Source organism: Cibotium barometz, chromosome 1 (genome assembly GCF_041138505.1).
Source record: "Cibotium barometz isolate CiBa-2024 chromosome 1, ASM4113850v1, whole genome shotgun sequence".
In the NCBI taxonomy this organism is placed as follows: Eukaryota; Viridiplantae; Streptophyta; class Polypodiopsida; order Cyatheales; family Cibotiaceae; genus Cibotium; species Cibotium barometz.
The window spans coordinates 80,441,910-80,461,250 of record NC_141046.1 but is presented as its reverse complement, the minus strand read 5'-3'; the positions used below and the strand labels follow the sequence as shown (position 1 = coordinate 80,461,250).

At 39.7% G+C, this 19,341-nt stretch overlaps 1 protein-coding gene across 1 annotated transcript; it reads left to right on the top strand.

Annotated features, from left to right (window-relative positions):
* Positions 1 to 14,859: 14,859 nt before the first annotated feature.
* Positions 14,860 to 16,823, top strand: LOC147642484 (mRNA cap guanine-N(7) methyltransferase 1-like). Its single transcript, XM_086781203.1, has 2 exons — positions 14,860 to 15,819; positions 16,266 to 16,823. The coding sequence occupies exons 1-2, from the start codon at positions 15,140 to 15,142 to the stop codon at positions 16,555 to 16,557; spliced, it is 972 nt and encodes a 323-aa protein (XP_086637329.1). The 5' UTR covers positions 14,860 to 15,139; the 3' UTR covers positions 16,558 to 16,823.
* The last annotated feature ends 2,518 nt before the right edge of the window (positions 16,824 to 19,341 follow it).

Here is a 19,341-nt window from a genome sequence, read left to right as displayed (position 1 = left end):
AGAAGATCACGCTCCCCCTGTGGGATAGGACTAGGTCTTACCTATGAATTGTATCCTTGAATCTCTGCATGGTCAAGGTGTCAATGAATAGAAAATTTTCTCCAAGTTAAGACTTAGTGGACTATCTTAAGTGTTTCCCCTATTTTGGAAGGGGGGAACCTTACAATAAGCAGGAGGAGAAGGCTGCAGCCAAGCACATGGAGAGCATAGGGAGATCCCACCTTGGGAGAGGTGGCTAGGATGCTTTCCATGCATACTTTATAAGTATTAATAGTACACTCACTCACTTTGTCATTTCTATTAAGTATTCTTGCTTCTAACAAAGAGTGGTCAGTTGTGCAGCCAATGATACGAGGAAAGGATTAAAGCATGGTAAGTATGTCCTCCTCGAGTAACTTAAGTGATAGGGCATCAAGTCAACTGGACAGATGTGGTCAATATGGTGAGCCTCTACACTTTGCATTCATCATCGAACAGTTTTGCATCATTTGCCATTTCTAAGTTTTTGTGTTATGGCTATTTTTTGCAGGACCAACCCTAAGTCCACCGATGATTAGGTTCATCCTTGCTCGCAAGGCACTATTTATAGGAGCAATGCCTTTAATTACTTTTTTGTCAGCTCCATGTTTTTTAGCATATATTGTAAACATAAATAAAAGACGCTATGTAACTTCTTCCAAGCAATAAAAATCCATGTTTTATGAAAATTGAGTATAGTTGTTGTGTCAATGTTGGCATAGTGGTGCATTCTACAGGATTGTATCTGGATGTACCATTATGCCCAAAAAGAAATTAAAACATGCATCCATCAAAGTAATGGTCGAAATAAATGTCGCAATAGTCGTCAGTATTTGCATCGATAAAAGTGTTAAAAAATTGTTGTCAAATGAATATTTTTTCGACACTTACTGCAACGCTTCTTTCGATGAATATTTCAACAGGGGTTTTTTGACAATATGATATCGTCTCTTTTCTCGACGTGAATTTTAATGCTTTTAGGGTTTTTTGCATGTTCATTTTCGTCAAAAAAGGCATTGCAAATAGGCCCACCTATAATAGTGATGCATTGCACTTGATATCTACAACCTCTTCAAGAAAAGCCAACAACACACTGGTAGCTGATTATTAATATGCAACACATAAGGTGTCTAGCTTCTTTTGCGTCAACACATGAACCAATCTCTTGACTTTGCTCTTCATTTCATAGGTTTGAGGACAGAACTAGATTAGGTAGAGGGAAATGTTAATCCCATTCTTGGTTATTAACTAGGTGGACAACTCTTGTGGGCCCCATCAAAAATTATTTTTATTGCCAAAGTTGGGGGGACAAAGTGTCTAAGTTTCAGACAAATTTTTGGGGCTTTGTAATAATGTCCAACCAAGGTGTCACTTAATGGTGGTTAATGAGTAGAATGCCTTTGACATGTTGATTTAACACATTTTGACAAGGCTAGAGATGAGTGATTGGCATTAACAAATCTATTCATTCGGGTCACTTTTTATAATTTTGCCTGCCCCGAGCAGTTTTTTAGCACTTCATGCAAATCTATTAACTTTTTTCCTCTAATGCACTCATAATGATGTAAACAAGGGATGACTGAGATAAGTGTAATGCCAACATTAAAGGGATATACATTTATTAGTCTAGGACACACATATATGTAGTTTAGACTAAGATCAGCTGCCCAAGTTTGGGTACCCAAGCATTTAGTAAGTTGTATAAAAGATAACTTCTCTAATGAGAATGGACACTTCCCTTCTATGAGATTAAGATCACTAGCTTCTCTAGTCGACTGTATCTCTTGAGTGTATATGTGGTAAGATTGAGGGTGAGAGTGTGAGAGCTTACTTGTTATTACCTCATACCACCATAGCTTCTTACTATGAGGGGTTTGTCCTTGGAGAGCCATAACAAAGACTACAAATGACAATAGTGGAAAGCTACAATACTAGCAACAAGTGGTTGGAGAGCCTCCCTTAGGAAGATCTAAATGGCTAGTCACCTTTATCCCTATGATAAACAAGTATCCTCACTAGTTTTGGTTGGCAAGCTTCTCTGTGGGTACAATGGTTTATCTTATCCCTTAGTCCTATGAGTTGGCTTGACAAACCTCTTACAACATAGGGAGGACAAGGACTTTTGATGGGACTATGGCTGGTACCGAGAGTGTGTATTGGGCATACAAAAGAATAAAGTACTACCATGAACTAAGGAGAGAGAAACTTCTGATGTTCAAAACAGTTCCCTAGAAAGGTTGCCAAATTTTTAGTGTACTTGTAGTAGACTTGTATAACAGACTTGGTTGCTTCGTAGCAGCATGCTAGGTGGTAACATGGTGGTGTCATAAGTTTCTCTCTAGGGAATTATACCTAAGAGAGTATCACAAGGTAGGGAGGCATGTGACTACTTTGCTACCCTACTCCATTATGCACTCACACAACAATCAAGAGAGACATGACATAGTAGTGTACATAATTAGATCCCTCATGTAGGTTTACTACTAACTTTGAACAAATATACACCCAGATTACTAAAAACACAAGGAATACCTTTAAGAGTGCACATTGACAAAAGGGAATACCTTTGAGAGTATAAGGCACATAGAGTACTAATAACACAAGTATAACATGCCCATCTTCAATAATAATATATGTCCATTGACAAAAGGGAATACCTTTGAGAGTATAAGGCACATAGAGTACTAATAACACAAGTATAACATGCCCATCTTCAATAATAATATATGTCCATTTAATAGATGAAATTATGGTCCCTTTTATAGTGTAAAAATCATAATTTTAATAATTGAGTCCATTTAATAACACAAGTATAACATGCCCATCTTCAATAATAATATATGTCCATTTTGATTTAATAGATGAAATTATGGTCCTTTTTATAGTGTAAAAATCATAATTTTAATAATTGAGATATTTATAGTTGGAATCTTAAAATTTTGAGTCCAAATTTGAAATCTACGTGCAATTTTACCTTAACATAGAACTTTACAACACTCAAAAAATGGACACCGGAATAAGCTTTTACATAAATTTTTAGTTAAATGACAGTAAACTTCCGAACTTAATAAATATCTTTCTGGGTATCTGATTGACGAATGGATTGCACCCCTGCGGCGACCATGAAAACAGCCCCGATAATTTCACCCAAAAAAAATTTTACAGTCATCGTACACGTCGGTGCACATATCGAGGTCCACGCTCCCAAAAAAGGAGTCCCATCGACTCCTTGGGAAGCTTACATCAAAGGACCTTACCCTAGACCGTACACATACCAGGGCATACATACAAATGGCCGCACACCGACCAAAGACCAACCGCCCTAACGTAAGGTCTTCCCTAGCCGCCACGTGGACACCAATGTGGCCACTGCCTTGGAACGCCCATGCATACCCCATCTTTAGCCCACTTACAGGAACCACTCTTTCAACAGGCTCATGCAACCACAGACTAGTGTACTTTCATGTACACCATCCTTTCCACCTCTCTCTCCTTACTCATACTCGTACCTATATATCCGTACTAGACCCTATATAAACCCCCTAGCCCCCCAGTGCCCCCCTCTATGGCCTATAGCCCCTCTCTGGCTAGAAACTCTCCCTAGCAGCCCTCTGCAGAGCAAAGCTCTCACTTCCAGCCCCCTTGTGTTGTGGAGGGCGTGTCCTACACCTCCCCCATGTGTGAATAGACTTAAGGGGAGAACCCTCCTCCCTCACCCCCTATAATTGTGGTGGCTAGCCCTCTGGTCCTCTTTCCAGCTAGCCTTGTTCTTCACTTAAGGACACTCTACATTTTTTCCTCCCCCCATATAAAGAGACTTAAGCAAGCACACTCTAGCCCTAAGAGGTGGTTCCTACGAGTGAGTCTTTTGCTCATAAAGTGAGCAAACGGACTCCAAATTGCAAACCGTTTGGATCATTAACTTCATGATTGTATAAGCTACACGAGAGTGGACAGTATGGCTCCTCAAAGATGCCAAAATTCTACCTCGAGAAGTGTGCACGACAATGACATAAGAGGGGATGCTTCGAACACGGCCCCAACTCTTTCCTTGGGAGTCTCTCATGGAGGTAATAGATAGGTTAGCTTGAAAATTATCTAGAAAGAATTTTTTTGGATTAGGAGTTAGGAAAATCTTTAATCTTAGCATTAATTAAGAGAGATAAAAGATGTTAGTTTTCCTTGTTTTGAGAACATAAGCTTCCATATTCATCTAAACGTAAAAATCTAATTTCTTGTAGAATTGTTGTATTCTTGTTCCTTTGATTCAAGAAAGAAAAGATAATGTGGTTTCTCGTATCTTATGAGATTGGGTTGAACGATTGTGTTGCTATCTTGCTTAAATTAAAGTACATGTACATCTTCTCCTCGCCTGGATGCTAGCCATGTTCCTATGCTTCTATAGATGGGCAGAGATGTTATCGAGGCCTGAAGTTAGCCTAAGATATCCCTCCTACCATTGGGAAGTTGAAACTCACCGGTTTGGCAAGAGTTATGGATGCTACCTTAGTTCTGCGGGCCTAGTCTAGTGTGGTGAATATGCCCACCCTAGCACGTAGATATCCCTACGAGGTACAGGAGGATCAAACGATGGAGCCTGAGAGGGTAACAGGCCTCTTGAGTCACCGGCTACCAAAAGGACGAGGTGTTAGGTCCCATAGGGATTGCCTAGTCTATGGAGACTAGAAGGCCAAATTCTAAATCATCGATGGAATAAAACGTTTGGATTTGAACCTTTGAAGTAAATTAATTCCCTTGTTTTTTAGTATTATTGTATCATTGTTTTAAGTTAAGTGACTATTCTAATGAACACCATGTAAGATCCCTAATTAATGAACTTGTATATATATATCACATAGTGTGGTAGGATTAATTAAGAAATAAAAATGAACTTGTCTATATATATCACATAGTGTGGTAGGATCAATTAAGAAATAAAAATGACAGGGGAGTTGGGTGGAAAGTGGGAGGTTGGATCGCCCTGACAACGCCATCCTATGGACAGGTGGACCCAATTAGTTGGGTAGCTTCCCAACAAAACTAATCAATTGCACTACTCTAGATAAGTAAGTCCCTTGGAAATTCTACTCTAGAGGACTAGGTCAATGGTCGTGCCTCGCATCGATGGGGAAAAAGGCCTTACTTCTTGGAATCAAGGATAGAGGTTTCCCAAGATAAGTCGATCACTCTATGGGTAATTTGATTTTAAAAACCATTTAGGAGGCCACGCTCCCCCTGCGAGATAGAGCTTGGTCTTACCTAGTAGTTGTATCGCCATATCTCTACACGGTCGAGGTGTCAATGACTATGAATTTTTTTCAAAGACTTAGTAGACTATCTTAAGGATTTCCCTTTTTAGGTTGGGGACCTTACAATTGATATCAGAGCAAAGTTTTAGTTCCTACTCGGATTTGTTATTTAAGGTTGTTTTGAATCTTCCCTCAATTAGATGTTACTTGATAAAATACCTTACTAGTACAACTTGATTTGGTGAATGAATGGTTGTAGGAGGAGGAAGACACTTGCTCCAGCTTCCTAGTCTTCCAATGCATCTTCCAAACAACTTATCGTTCCTCGAATTTTCAAATTTCATGATACAATGATGCAAATACTCGAGAAGTTGTCTCTTCCTCATCCCTCTGGTATCCAAAGAGAGTGGGTTAGAGACAACTTTTGGAATTGTGGGCCAAGGTACTTCATCATCTGAGCAGACCGAATTGGGAACCTCACCATTGATTTGTCGTTGGATCGAGAAGTTAAAGAAGGTCCACTTATTATGATTTATGGTACCCCTAGACCAGACAGTTACGTGACCATATAAGAGAACCATATACAACAGAACCATTGGGTGTATGACCAAGTAATGCAATACCATCCATAGTCTACCTCCCCGACCATTCATTTTTAGTATCCTAGAAACCATGGTGGAATCCCCATATTTCACGTATATGAACCGTTCAAGTCAGCCTAGAAGTCTATTTTATGATGAATAGGACTAAATACATTAGTCTCAAATCCTTGTAATCAATCTTGTCATTGTAAATATCTAAATTGAGAAATAAAATGATTTCAAGGTTTTACTTTTATATCATGAGCATAGTGTAAAGTATAAGTCTCGTGATCCTAAATTTAGTCTTGCAATGATGGCTAGGATGATTAGTCTTCTCCCAACAATGCGATATACTCAGACACCCACAGGAGAAGAAGCTCCTACTCAAACAGATGCAACCTCTCTCCTTTAAAAGGGAAGGTTCAAAAATTGAGAAGGATGCCAAATTATAGATTGAATTAATGGACGATTACTTCTTAACCCACTGGAGTCACGAACCAATCCATACTTGCATGGTTTTGCCTCACTGGGGACACTAAGCTCTGGTGGAAGTAATGGTGTCAGAATAAGGAAGTCACCGAACACTCCCAAACTTGGGATGATATCAAAAAAGCATGTGAAGGAGCGGTATCTTCCCCTATCTCATGAGTCTATCAAGATGAATGAGTTCTTTAGCCTCAAGCAGCTCAGCTTGAATCTGGAAGAGTGCTACTCTAAGTTCAGTAGTCTCTGGAAGTATGCCCCACCCATGACTACCTCCCATAAGGTGGCCCATTTGTATCAAGGCTTGAATGAACCTTTGGATTCTCGCCTCAAAGCAATGAGGCGGCTGAGTACATTGCAAGATGCTCTCATATGAGCCAAACCTCTTGTGAAGGAGAACAAGTCTGGCAAAGCTAGGCCCCAAAAGAAATCTCACCGCCGTGAATCAAACCCTAAGGACCAATCTTACAAGAAGCCCCAACCAAATGCTCCAAACTACAACCAAGGTCGGCCAACCAGCCTCTTTATTCCCTGTACGTATATTTCTTCTACTAGAGAGTCCCTTGTGTGTTTCCATTGCAATGAGCCCACACACTTTGACGCCAACTGCCCCAAGCTTGCATTATCCTTTCCTTAAAGTGGTCGATCAAATCAGGGCCGTGGAGCCCCCATCCGCCATGGTGTGCAAGAGGTGGTGTGGACGTGGCAGAGGTTGCCTCGAGGTCGCTGAGCAGTTGCCTGCACCTATGCTATAAATGGAGAACCAACTTTGGAAATGGCCAAAGAAGAGTGTGCAAGCATCCATGTGGCAGTAGAGCATCAAGGTCCTAACCAGCAATTTGGTGTTATTCAAACCCCAGTTGCTCATCATGGTAAGTAGCTTTTGATTGATTAAGGTAGTACCCATTCATTTCTTTCTCCAAGGTGTTTATGAAAATTAAACCTGGATTAAAAACCAACTAGGAAAATGGTTGTAAAGCTAGCTAATAAAAGAAGTCGTCTCTCACCACTCTATAGGAAACCTCGACTTTGAATTGTGTAGTAAAACACTCATGTCCATTTTTTAGTCCTACCATTAGGTATTTATGATGGGATCCTTGGGATGGACTGGCTAGTCATAAACAATATCTTACATTAGCTGGTTAAAAGTTGCAGGAGCATTGGTTAACCCGAATGACATCACAGTAAACTCATAGTGGCCATAACGGGTATTGAAAGTTGTCTTGGGTATATCTGCTTCCTTGAATTTGATCTGATAGTAGCCAGATCTTAAATCTATCTAAGAGAAAACCTTGGCCCCATGAAGTGTGTCAAGAAGCTCATCATATGCAAGGGATATGGTTCTTGTTCTTGACAATGACTTGACTTAGCCCCTGATGAGCTATGTAGAGACGAAGAGTGCTGTCCTTCTTTTGGAAAAGAATGGGTGCTCCCCAAGGAGAGCTGCTGGGGCATTTAAATCCTTACTCAATGAGTTGGCAAAGTTTCTCCTTGAGCTCAATGGCTTCTAGGAGAGACATCTTATAGGGTCTTTTGACAGGTTGAGCACCTGGAATTAGCTTGATCTCATGGTCAACTTCTTGAGGGGATGGTAGTCCTGTAAGCTCATTTAGGACTGATGTCTGAGATTCTTGGAGCCAAGAGGGTTCTGATTCTTTACTAGGTTCAACAGCTTTGTTGAGCTTGATAAGGAAAACTTGTTGTCCCTTACGTGCTCCCTTAAGAAGATGTTTTCCTTTGACTACCCTAGACTTGGGTTTACGTGCTCCCTTAAGAAGATGTTTTCCTTTGACTACCCTAGACTTGGGTTTACTTGTCTTCCCTTGAACTAGTACTACTTGGCCGTGCTCATTTTTAAAAATTATACTCCCTTGGTTACAGTGAGTACTATCCCTACTTATCTTTTTTGATGACCTTGTATTCTACTCCAAGTCAGTGGTGGAAGAACATGAGGAGCATGTGTGTAGAGTGCTGCAATTGCTGCGTAGACATAAACTCTATGCTAAGAAAAGTAAATGTACCTTCTTTACTCACCAGATTGAGTATCTTGGATTCATTGTCTCCCAAGATAGTATCTGGAAGGTCAAAGATATACTAGAATGGTCACCCCCTAATTCAGTCCACAAAGTTTGTGGATTTTGGTAATCACGGGATGGTACATGAGTTTCATCAAAGATTACTCCATGGTAGCTAGACCCTTGACCAATCGTCTTAAGAAGGATTGCAACATAGTGTGGTTACCAATCCATCAAGTCCTTTTTATAGTGTAAAAATCATATTGAGCTATTTATACTTGGAATCTCAAAATTTTGAGTCTAAATTTGAAATCTACATGCAATTTTACCTTAATATGGGACTTTACAGCCTCAAAATGGACATCAAAAGAATAAGCTTCTAACGTAAATCTTTAGTTAAATTACAATAAACTTCCAACCTTAATAAATACCTATCCGGGTGTCCAATTGATGAATGGATTGCACCCCTACGACTGAGAAAACACCCAGACAATTTCACCGAAAAACATTTCGGCAATTGTCGGACATGCCGGCACCCATATCGAGGTCTGCACCCCAAAAAAAGGATTCTCCATCCCAAAAGATGCCTCCTTGGGAAGTGTACATCAAAGGACCCCTTACCCTAGACCATACACATACCAAGGCACCCATACAAACAGCCGCACACGGGTACCTTAGCATAAGGTCTTCCCTAGCTGCCACACGTGGACACCCATTGCCCTCGAAGGCCCATGCGTAGCCCATCTTTAGCCCACTTACAGGCACCACCCTTTCCATAGGCTCATGGAACCACAGACAGGCGTACTTTCATGTACACCGTCTTTTCCACCCCCCTTTTCCCTCACTCTTCACCCGTACCAAACCCTATATAAACCCCCTAGCCCCAACACCCCCCTCTATGGCTGGTAGCCCCTCTCTGGCTAGAATCTCTCCCTAATAGCCCTCTGCAACCAAGATCCCACTTACAAGCACCACCCTTTCCATAGGCTCATGTACTTTCACATACATCGTACTTTCCATAGGCTCATGTACTTTCACATACATCGTCCTTTCCACCCCCCTTTTCCTCTCTCCTTACCCGTACCAAACCCTATATAAAGTCCCTAGCCCCAGAACCCCCCCCTCTATGGCCCCGGTAGCCCCTCTTTGGCTAGAATTTCTCCCTCTGATAACCCTCTGACCAAGCTCCCAAAAGCTCTCCCCAACAACCCTTTGCAGTCAAGCTCTCACAGCAGCCAACCCCCTTGTGTTGTGGAGGGGGTGTCCTACACCTCTCTCTCTCTCTCTCTCTCTCTCTCTCTCTCTCTCTCTCTCTCTCTCTCTCTCTCTCTCTCTCTCTCTCCCCCCCCTCGGTGAATAAACTTAAGGGGAGAACCCTCCTCCTTCCCCCCTAACCATGGCCATCCCTTTCGTCCTTTTTTTAGCCATCCTTGTTCTTCACTTAGGGCACTCTACTTTTTGCTCCCCCCCTCCCCCTGTGTATAAAGAGACTAAGCACACTCTAGTCCTAAAGAGGTGGTTCCCGCAAGTGAGCCTTTCGCTCATGAAGTGAGCAAATGAACTCCGAATTCCAAACCGTCTAGTCGTTGAGTTCCTGATTGTATAAGCTACGCGAGATTCGATAGTCCCTCATGGAGGCAATGGCCAAGTTAGCTTGAAAATCATCTAAAAAGAAACTTTTTAGATTAGGAGTTAGGAAAATCTTTAATCTTAGCATTAATTAAGAAAGATAAAAGATGTTACTTTTCCTTGTTTTGAGAATACAAGCTTCCATATTCATCTAAACGTAAAAATCTAATTTCTTATAGAACTATTGTATTCTCATTCCTTTGATTCAAGGAAAGATAATGTGGTTTCTCGTATCTTATGAGATTAGGTTGAACTATTATGTTGCTATCTTGCTCAAATTAAAGTATGGGTACATCTTCTCCCGCCTGGATGTTAACCCTGTTCATGTGCTTGTGTAGCCGCGGGCAGAGATGTAAGCAAGGCCCAGATTCGGCCCAAGGTATCCCTACTACCATTGGGAAGTTGAAACTCACCGATTTAGCGAGAGTTATGGATGCTGCCTAGTTCTACGGGCCCAGGCTAGTGCAGTGAATAAGCCCAACCTAGGACGGAGACATCCCTTCGAGGAGTGGGAGGATCAAGAAATGGAGCTTGAGAGGGAGACGGGCTAGCTTAAGTACTCGTCTCGCCAACTACCAAAATGACAAGGTGTATGGTCCCGTAGAGATTGCCTAGTCTATGGAGACTTGAAGTTCGAATTCTAGATCATCGACGAAATAAAATGTGGAATAAGAGAGCCTAGATCTTGCTATAGCTAGATTTGAACCTTTGTAATTATTTAAATTAAGCCCCTTGTTTTCTAGTATTATTGTAGTATTTTTTTATGTTAAGTGGTTATTCTAATACATCGTGTAAGATCCCTAATTAATGAACTTGTCTATATATGTCACACAGTGTGGTAGGATTAATTAGGAAACAAAAATGACAAGTGAGTTGGTGGAAACTGGGAGGGTGGATTGCCCTCTTGACAATGCCATCCAATGGACGGGTGGACCCAATTAGTCAGGTATAGCTTTCCAACAAAACTAATCAAATTACACTCTATGCTAGATAAGTAAGTCCCTGGGCAATTCTACTCTAGAGGACTAGGTCAGTGACCATGCCTCACATAGATGGGGAGAAAGGCATTGCTTCTCGGAATCAAGGATAGAGGTTTCCCAAGATAAGTGGGTGATTGGATTTTAAGAACCATTTAGGAGATCATGCTCCCCCTGCGAGATAGATCTAGGTCTTACCTAGTAGTTGTATTCTTGTATCTATCTCTACACGATCAAGGTGAACAATTTTTCAAAGACTTAGTAGACTATCTTAAGGATTCCCCTTTTTAGGTTGGGGACCTTATAACATGTATGACATTTGAGGTACACAGTGACAAAAGAGTTGGGCTCGTAAAAACATAATCATACTAACCACTCTTGGCCATATAAGAGTGCCTTTTATATAATAGTGACAAATTTTTATCTATCCAAAGTTTATGCATCTAAAAGTGAATACAACAAAAAAAAATCCCATGAGAATAAGTGCACCACCATCTAGTGGTAGGTGACCACAAGAGCAGGTAGATGACCACAAACAGTAGGTAGGTGACCATTGCTTCTTCTTATGGCCCATGAGTTAGCTCATAGAGTTACTACTTTTAACTACAAAAGTATTGGTGTAAGTTGGTTTGGACCAATGCAGTCAAGGTGGCTTCATTCTTCAAGTTGGAACACCTTTTAGCCTTCTTACTTATTCTTAAGTAGTCCTTTTTCATATACTTGATTTTTTTGTAAGTTATTTTTGGCATGTCTCAAATTTGTACTTAACACAATATAATAAGTGATAACTCTACAGAAAAAAAATAAGTCTATTCTTATTCCATATTATTTATTTGTTTCTCAAAAAGGCTTAAAAAGTGCATCAATGATCACTCATTAATGCTAGAGAGAAGGCTATTAACAAAGAAATAACAAAAAAAATACAAACATAGATACATTAAATCAAGTGATTTAATGGTCAAACCAATTTGAAAAAAGCAAATGTCTCATCTAATTATGAGGATATTTTTATAAGGAACTCATAAAGGGAATAAACTAACAATAACTTGAAAAAGGAAAATGATGTTTGTTATAATGAGAAATATAAATTTGAAAAATTCTTCATCAAGTTAGGGTTGAACATGAAAAAAGAAGATAGTAGATTGGAAATAAATACAAAAAGGGTACAAAGACAAATGGCAAAGATAAAGAAAGACATTCAACAATTGGGATATGAGAGAAGCCAACATTGAAAAAGTTCTATTGGAAAACTAATGAAGCAAGAATAGGGATACTAAAACTAAAGGTTTTGGTATATGCAAAAAAAAATGAAGAAGACATATGACGGTAGACATGAATAGAGGTTGATATATTCCAATCTAGATCACATTATGGGATTGTGTTAATAGCATTCTAGCATTCCACAAAGAACCTGAACCTTGTAAATTCCAAAGTGTACAGTTATGTCAAGCTCTATCATTGTATTCAAAGTTTATGAAGATAAGTTTAGTGCCCCATTTATTTTATGATGTGTTCAAAAAAGGCTCAAAATATGTGTCGATGATCTCTAGCCTAAAATCTGTGTGTGTGTGTGTGTGTGTGTGTGTGTGTGTGTGTGAGAGAGAGAGAGAGAGAGAGAGAGAGAGAGAGAGAGAGGAGGAGGAGGAGGAGGAGGAGGAGGAGGAGAGGGAAGAAGGGAGAATTTGGAGAGAGAGAGAGAGAGAGAGAGAGAGAGAGAGAGAGAGAGAGAGAGAGAGAGAGAGAGAGAGAGAGAGAGAAGAGGAGGAGGAGGAGGAGTATAAGGCCTATCAAGGTTGAGAGGAAAGAAGGGAGAATTTATGTGAATGGAACCCAAATTTCGTACAAGGGCTAGTCTTGTAATATTAATATTTGTGTAAACACTTTTATCACATAGAATATCTTATAAAATCCATGTGAAATCCACACCACAAGATAGCAATGTTGTTGAGGATAGTTTGAAGTTAAAGGCATTGTAAGTTCCACTAGGATAAGATATTTAATATTATTTGCACATATATACCATATACTTTGATAAAAAGTACTATGATGAGGACATAAGGTCGATGTCTATCGACCTATAATCTATAAATGTGTCTTTTCTTAGTAACAAAGCTAAGATTAAATTATGTAGATGTCAATATTGGATAATTTTGTACTCCTACACATAACAAAAAAGAGTCTCAAGATCTTCTTCATATTCATCATCATACGCAAGCCAAAATTTAAGTTTACAAAATCTTCTCGACTTTACTTCTAGTAGGCTAATCTTGGGAAATGAATTGCTATAGCTGTAAGAAAAAGTAACTTTAATAGAGAATTGGAACAAAGAGAATAATGCAATGAAGAGGAAGAAAGTATAAAGTAAAAGGACAAGGACGTGCAAAGAGATGACAAAGGATAAAGTGATAAGTGATGAGATGCTATTTTGCACACTTACCTTTTTTGAAATGTTGAATTATAACCTCATTATAACATACTCATTTTGGAGAAAAAGTTTAAAGAAAAACATCCACCTTTGTCCATGCATGAAGCCAAGAGTGTGCAACATATATTTGGGTAATGTAAACTGATTACTTGGTGGTGGTTTGCTTGTTGATGCATTAAAAGACTTGATTCTCTTGCAGCAACATGTGGCCCCTAGCACTATTCTCGCCACTAATATTTTTGGTAGAGCTTTCGAGAGAAGCATGGGAAAACAGAATCAAACAAACATAAGAAATTGAATGTACATACACATGTATCACTAGAACTCCATGTACTAATGTAGATTACTTCTGTTGAGACATTTTGGTTCATAAACTTTTTATTCTATTTAAATCAAAGTCGAAGATTTCATTGTAAAGTTTCACCTAGATCATTATTCTTTTGCTAATAATTCATTTTGCACATGCATTTTTTAAACTTTAAAAACAACGAGTGAGCTCCATTTAAAGCCTGACAAGCCTTTATCATTTTCTCAAGTGGTTTTCCAGATGCTAAGAAAGTATGTTCCTCTTTATGTCGTGTTGATTTTAGAGGGATATGTTCCGTTTCAATCCAAATCCTAGATTGCATCAACGTTTCACTACAGAATTTTAAGGGGAGAAAATGTGGTTCATGCAAAGCATGGCTAACCTCCAAAAACTTGAATGCCTATTTATTTTAATGGCACTAAAGCTCAAAAATGAAGATTGTAACTAGACTTGTACTTGCACCGTCCAATTCCGTATTCTTTGAAATTGTTATTTTTTAAAGGGACTTTTGGGGGGCTTGGAAGATTCACGCTCTCTTTAAGGTGCAAAAATTCATGTCACGCATTATAGTGCGCTAATTAAAAATGAGAAAGGACAATTGTAATTTATGCCATTCGACTACACAAGTTTTGTGAGCATTGTGGAGATGCAAGTAGTTGCTTAGTGAGGTTAAGGGTTGGGGGGTGAAGACTACCTCTAGTGGTAGCTTTGGCTTTAAGAAATGATAAGGGGTTGGAGTGGGCAAGAAGGCAATCATGTGATGTATTGTACTTGAGTCAAGAAAGCAATATTGCCCATTGTGAGAGCCAGCTAGGCACACACTAGTGTTGGTGAAAACAACTCTCGAAATTTTCGAGATCCGATAGCATGCCTTTGCTTTTGAAAGCACCTCTTTCTTCTATTGGGGCAAGGGTAGAGAAGTTGATGTGGTTAGCTAAGGAGTGAGGTAAAGGATTTTGGGGGAGGGCCCACAAGGTTGGGGAGAAAAAGTTGCGAGATGATAGAAGGAAGAGGGAAGGGTGTGGGGGGTGAGAGAGTGATAAAAGAGGACATGGAGGGCCCAATGTTGAGAGGAAGAGACCCTGGGTTAGAGGCTCTTTACAAAAAGTGCGTATGGCAAAAGATTACTCACTTTAGCTCTTCTTCTTTTTAAGCAAATTGAACAACTCCTCTAGCGTGGATGCTTTTGATGCTTGTAGTGTATGCGGCAAGTCGTCTGTGTGCCATCTTCTCCTCTACATTGTGCCATCATTCTCCCTATCAACAGCATGCTTTCGACGAGTATTAATAACATAAGCTAGCGCTACGCCTGTTAGCATGCTTGCACAGGATGATGGGTACCACGTCTTCAGCTTTGGAATTGTATAAATTGGCAGAGCTAATTGCTTCCTCTCAGCCCCCGCCCATCCATCCATCCATAGCCTACTACAACAAGGAAGCAAGCTCAGTTTAACGATGATTTCCTACCACACTGCACACGCGCCCGCGGGCCCTTCCTCCCAAGTAGATCATGAAAGCCATCACCGCTTGATCGCGCAGCATTACGGCGCGCGGTGCAACCGCACGGTGGAAGAGAGGGAGGCGAGCCCTATAATTCACTTGAAGAAGCTGCACAACTGGATAAAGGGGGTGCTGATAGGGATGCACGTGCGGGGGGGTGATGTGGTGGTGGATGTGGCGTGCGGCAAGGGTGGAGATTTAGCCAAGTGGCAAAAGGCGGAGGTGAAGCAGTACGTGGGGGTGGACATTGTGGAGAGCTCTCTGCAGCAGGCGAGGAAGAGGTACAACGAGCTCGTGAAGGCCATCAATCCAAACAATAATGGCGCTCCCTTCGCTGTGAAATTGGTCTGTGCCGACTGCTTCGCCGAGTCCATGCGCGCGCACGTGGCTGCGCACGTGCCGGCCGGCGGCTTCGACATCTGCAGCTGCCAGTTCGCGCTGCACTACTCGTGGTCCAGCGTGGGGCGGGCTCGCGCCGCCCTGGCCAACGTCGCCGCCCTCCTCAAGCCCGGCGGCCACTTCATCGGCACCATGCCCGACGCGGATGTCATCCTCGCCAAGCTCCGCAAGACCAACAGTGGAGAGTTTGGCAACAAGCTCTACAAGGTCAAGTTCGACAACGCCAACGCTTTGAGGTAAAATCCATCCTGACCCCCCATGAAGTTAACTCGAGTAGAAGAAGTGGGCGTGGGCACTCTCACAAGAGGAACTTCACACAAGGAAGAGCCTAGTGGGATTGGGACATGCATGGGTTTTTATATAGGTATAAGTCAACATACTTTTGAATCCAAGGAAGAGTGCAAGCACTGAAAACCACATGACTCTTAAGAGTGAAGCTCTAGAGACAAATCTAAAAGCGTATCACCAGCTCACACCAAAAGCATGATTGGCAATCTCACATTAGAAATAGATTACCTTAAGTGCAGCAAAACCTCATAACTTATGGCCATGATAATCCAATGAAATTTAAGAATTGTGAGGAGAGGAACATCTAATGTGGCATTGCAATGAAAGCCTTGAGGATCTGATATTTTAACATTGAGTTCTGAGGTTTGAAGTTATCTATCCTACATTGATACAGGTTTGCCAAGGAGCCATTTGGATTACAATATGAGTTTCATCTCGAGGATGCAGTGGATCATTGCCCAGAATGGCTAGTTCCATTCAATGAGTTAAAAAAACTAGCACAACAACATGGGCTAGAATTGGTATTCAAGAAGAACTTCCATGAGTTTGTAAATGAGCATATATCGGGACATGATCTAGCAGGGCTAATGCACAAGCTGGGTGCTCATGGCACCATCTCACCTGATGAATGGGATTGTGTTTCCATCTACTTGGTTTTTGTCTTTCGAAAACAATCTAATCTCTAATAATTTCCATGACAATCAGCCTGCACATCACCGTCACTCTTTATACATGTTTAAGCACTTAGAGCTTAAATGATTTCTTTCCTCCCACCTCTCCTAGCTCTCATAAGCACGCTTCTTCTGGTGGTGTTGTAATCCATGAAAGATGCTCATACATAAGTTGTAGCAAAAGGTTTCCAAGCTTTTTTGGTAGCACAAAATGTGCAATTTGAATGGGAGGATGAGAGACAAAATAATGAGAGAAGCTACATACAATAATGTATTAGTAAAGGGTCCCTAAATTCTTCCCGTTCACATATGTACTAGTATTTGAAAATCATATAATGAACTATCATTTAAAAATGCCTCTAATAAATGTTTCCTAGTGTACAGTGTGTTTCACCAAACAATATTTTATGGCTATTCTTTATGAGGCTCATCCAATGCTAAAAGAGAATGAACAACTATCAAACCTTTCATTTTGATGCTTTTAGAAGGTAACCATAATCTTTTGTTCGAATGATGAGCCTTCAATCAACCCCTATATACACCCTACTATAATCCTCAAAATACGCTTGAATATTATGGTTGTCTATCATGTGAAGGGTAATTTTAAGGGTTACAGGTATGCATTTTGTCACACGCTCCCTATGAAAACACTTCTATGAATAAACACTTCACAATAAAAAAAGGTTCAAATGGTGGAATGATCAAATAGTAAAAGTATTAATGTGTAACATATGGTTGTGTAAATCTAATAAATATGGTTTTTTAAAATCCACAACACCATGCATTATGTACATGTGCCCCTTCATGCTAGTATCCCAACATTTGTAATCGAATACTTTTTGGAGATGATTTGGATGATACCAAACATCAAAATAATGCACACTTGGTATGGACTCCTTCTGGCTATCATTTATGAACTCCTTACGGCTATGATCTATGCCATTTTACAACATTGTAATTGTTCTAGTTGAAGGATTCGATGCAAGTTGCATCATTATTTGATTGTGTATTTGGTATCCACTCCTCACATATACATGTTTTGATGCAAGTTTCATCATTAATTGATTGTGCGTTTAGTATCCACTCCTCAACATACATGATTTGAAATATGTTTTTTTTGTAAGTAGAAACTTGGATTACAAGCCTCCATTCTTCATTAAATGATATGTACAAAACAATCTAGCATGACAGTTCTTATAAAATAGTATGATATAATCATATGTCTATACAACAATAGTAGACAAGAAAAATTCAACAAATATGGTATACTTGCTCACATTTTTTAGACAAAAGAAAAATTGATTCGGGTGGTCTGAAATTATGTGGAGTCTATGATAAATAAAAGATTATTTTTCCACAGTTGCATTAGAAGCTCTACATATTGAACCACCAGCTAACATCAAATAAGAATGAAAAAATCTTATTAAATAATTAAAAATATACGATAAATGTGGACAAGCTATAGTAATTTAGATAACCTACCAAGACCAACAAGCTTGTATGAAGACTACAATAACTTGTGACATATTCCCACTCCTAGTGCCAATAGTCTTTCTAAGCTTTTACTTGTGTGAGAGCATCTCAGGGGGTTCACTATATGTAAACTCTCTATATCACGTATGTTTAAGGCCTATTTTAAAAACCCTTAATCTATAATTTTTTCATGAATAAAACATGCCCTTTTTCTTTTCAATCTGTAAATACCCCCTTTAAATGGTACCCTTCTGTATGTAAAAAATGTGTAAAAAATATATTTTAAAAACCCCTTCTATTGAACCCACGTGCTACGCTTACATATTTATGAGTGACCCCCCCTCCCCAAGGAGAGCATTGAGCATATAATTGGTTGATGCTTAAGTAAAGAGAAAAGTTAAATCGATATGGGATTTGTTTTTGCATGAGTTTAAAGGTTCTTCTAACCTTGCATATTTGGATTTTCTTGCTTGTGCTTATCAATCCACTTGCATATAACCCCACAATTATAATGATGATTTATGTTCACTTTTCTCGTAGAAGTTTGTTCATTCTCTTGGTTATTACCCTTCATGAAAAATCCCACTCACTACTTGCCCACCCTCCTTGATGCATATCCACTTTAGCAAGAAATTTTCGTATTTACACTAAAGCTTTTGTGCCAATCAGCATTTACCCATGTAAGACCTTAGTAGACTGTTTTGATAACTAGATCACAAAACATAAAAGTAACTAAGAGTCTTTATTTATTCCAATATGAGAACTATGAAAGTTATAAAGCCACTCATTGATGCCATTTGGGATCCTCTATTCACTAGTTTTGCGTGTGTGATCCTTTATTCACTGGTTTTGCATGTGTCATGATGTCAATGACTCACCATTGTTACATGAGTTTTTAGCCAATGAGACCATCGAGACAAGGTCACATTAGACTCATCTTAGGTAGGCATGTTGAAGCACTCTAAAAAGATATAACAAGTAATAAGGATCCAAAACTTGGAAATGTACAATCTCAATGTGTAATTAGAGCTTAGTGTAATCTTGAAAATTATTATTTACCATAACCAATGGCCATGTGTGGTGTTGACCACAATGATATTATATATTTCACACTTCCACTAGCCATATTTAAGATAAGATGTAAGTGGCAAAGCATATCGTTCCAGCCTTGCTATTTACTTTCTCTATATCTCCATGGAGTCTCCATGCCTTCAAAAGCTTTAAGTTCCCTTTATGTCCTCCATTAAGGTCTTATCTATTGACCTTCATGAGCTTGGAAATCACCTTGCACTTAGATATCATGTTTTCTACCAAATAAAATGACTA

Bases quoted from the DNA above. Each gene is read 5' to 3' on its own strand.
- LOC147642484 (XM_086781203.1), top strand. From the start codon at position 15,140: ATGATTTCCTACCACACTGCACACGCGCCCGCGGGCCCTTCCTCCCAA. The intron at 15,820-16,265 runs GTAAAATCCATC...ACATTGATACAG, and splicing joins GACAACGCCAACGCTTTGAG to GTTTGCCAAGGAGCCATTTG.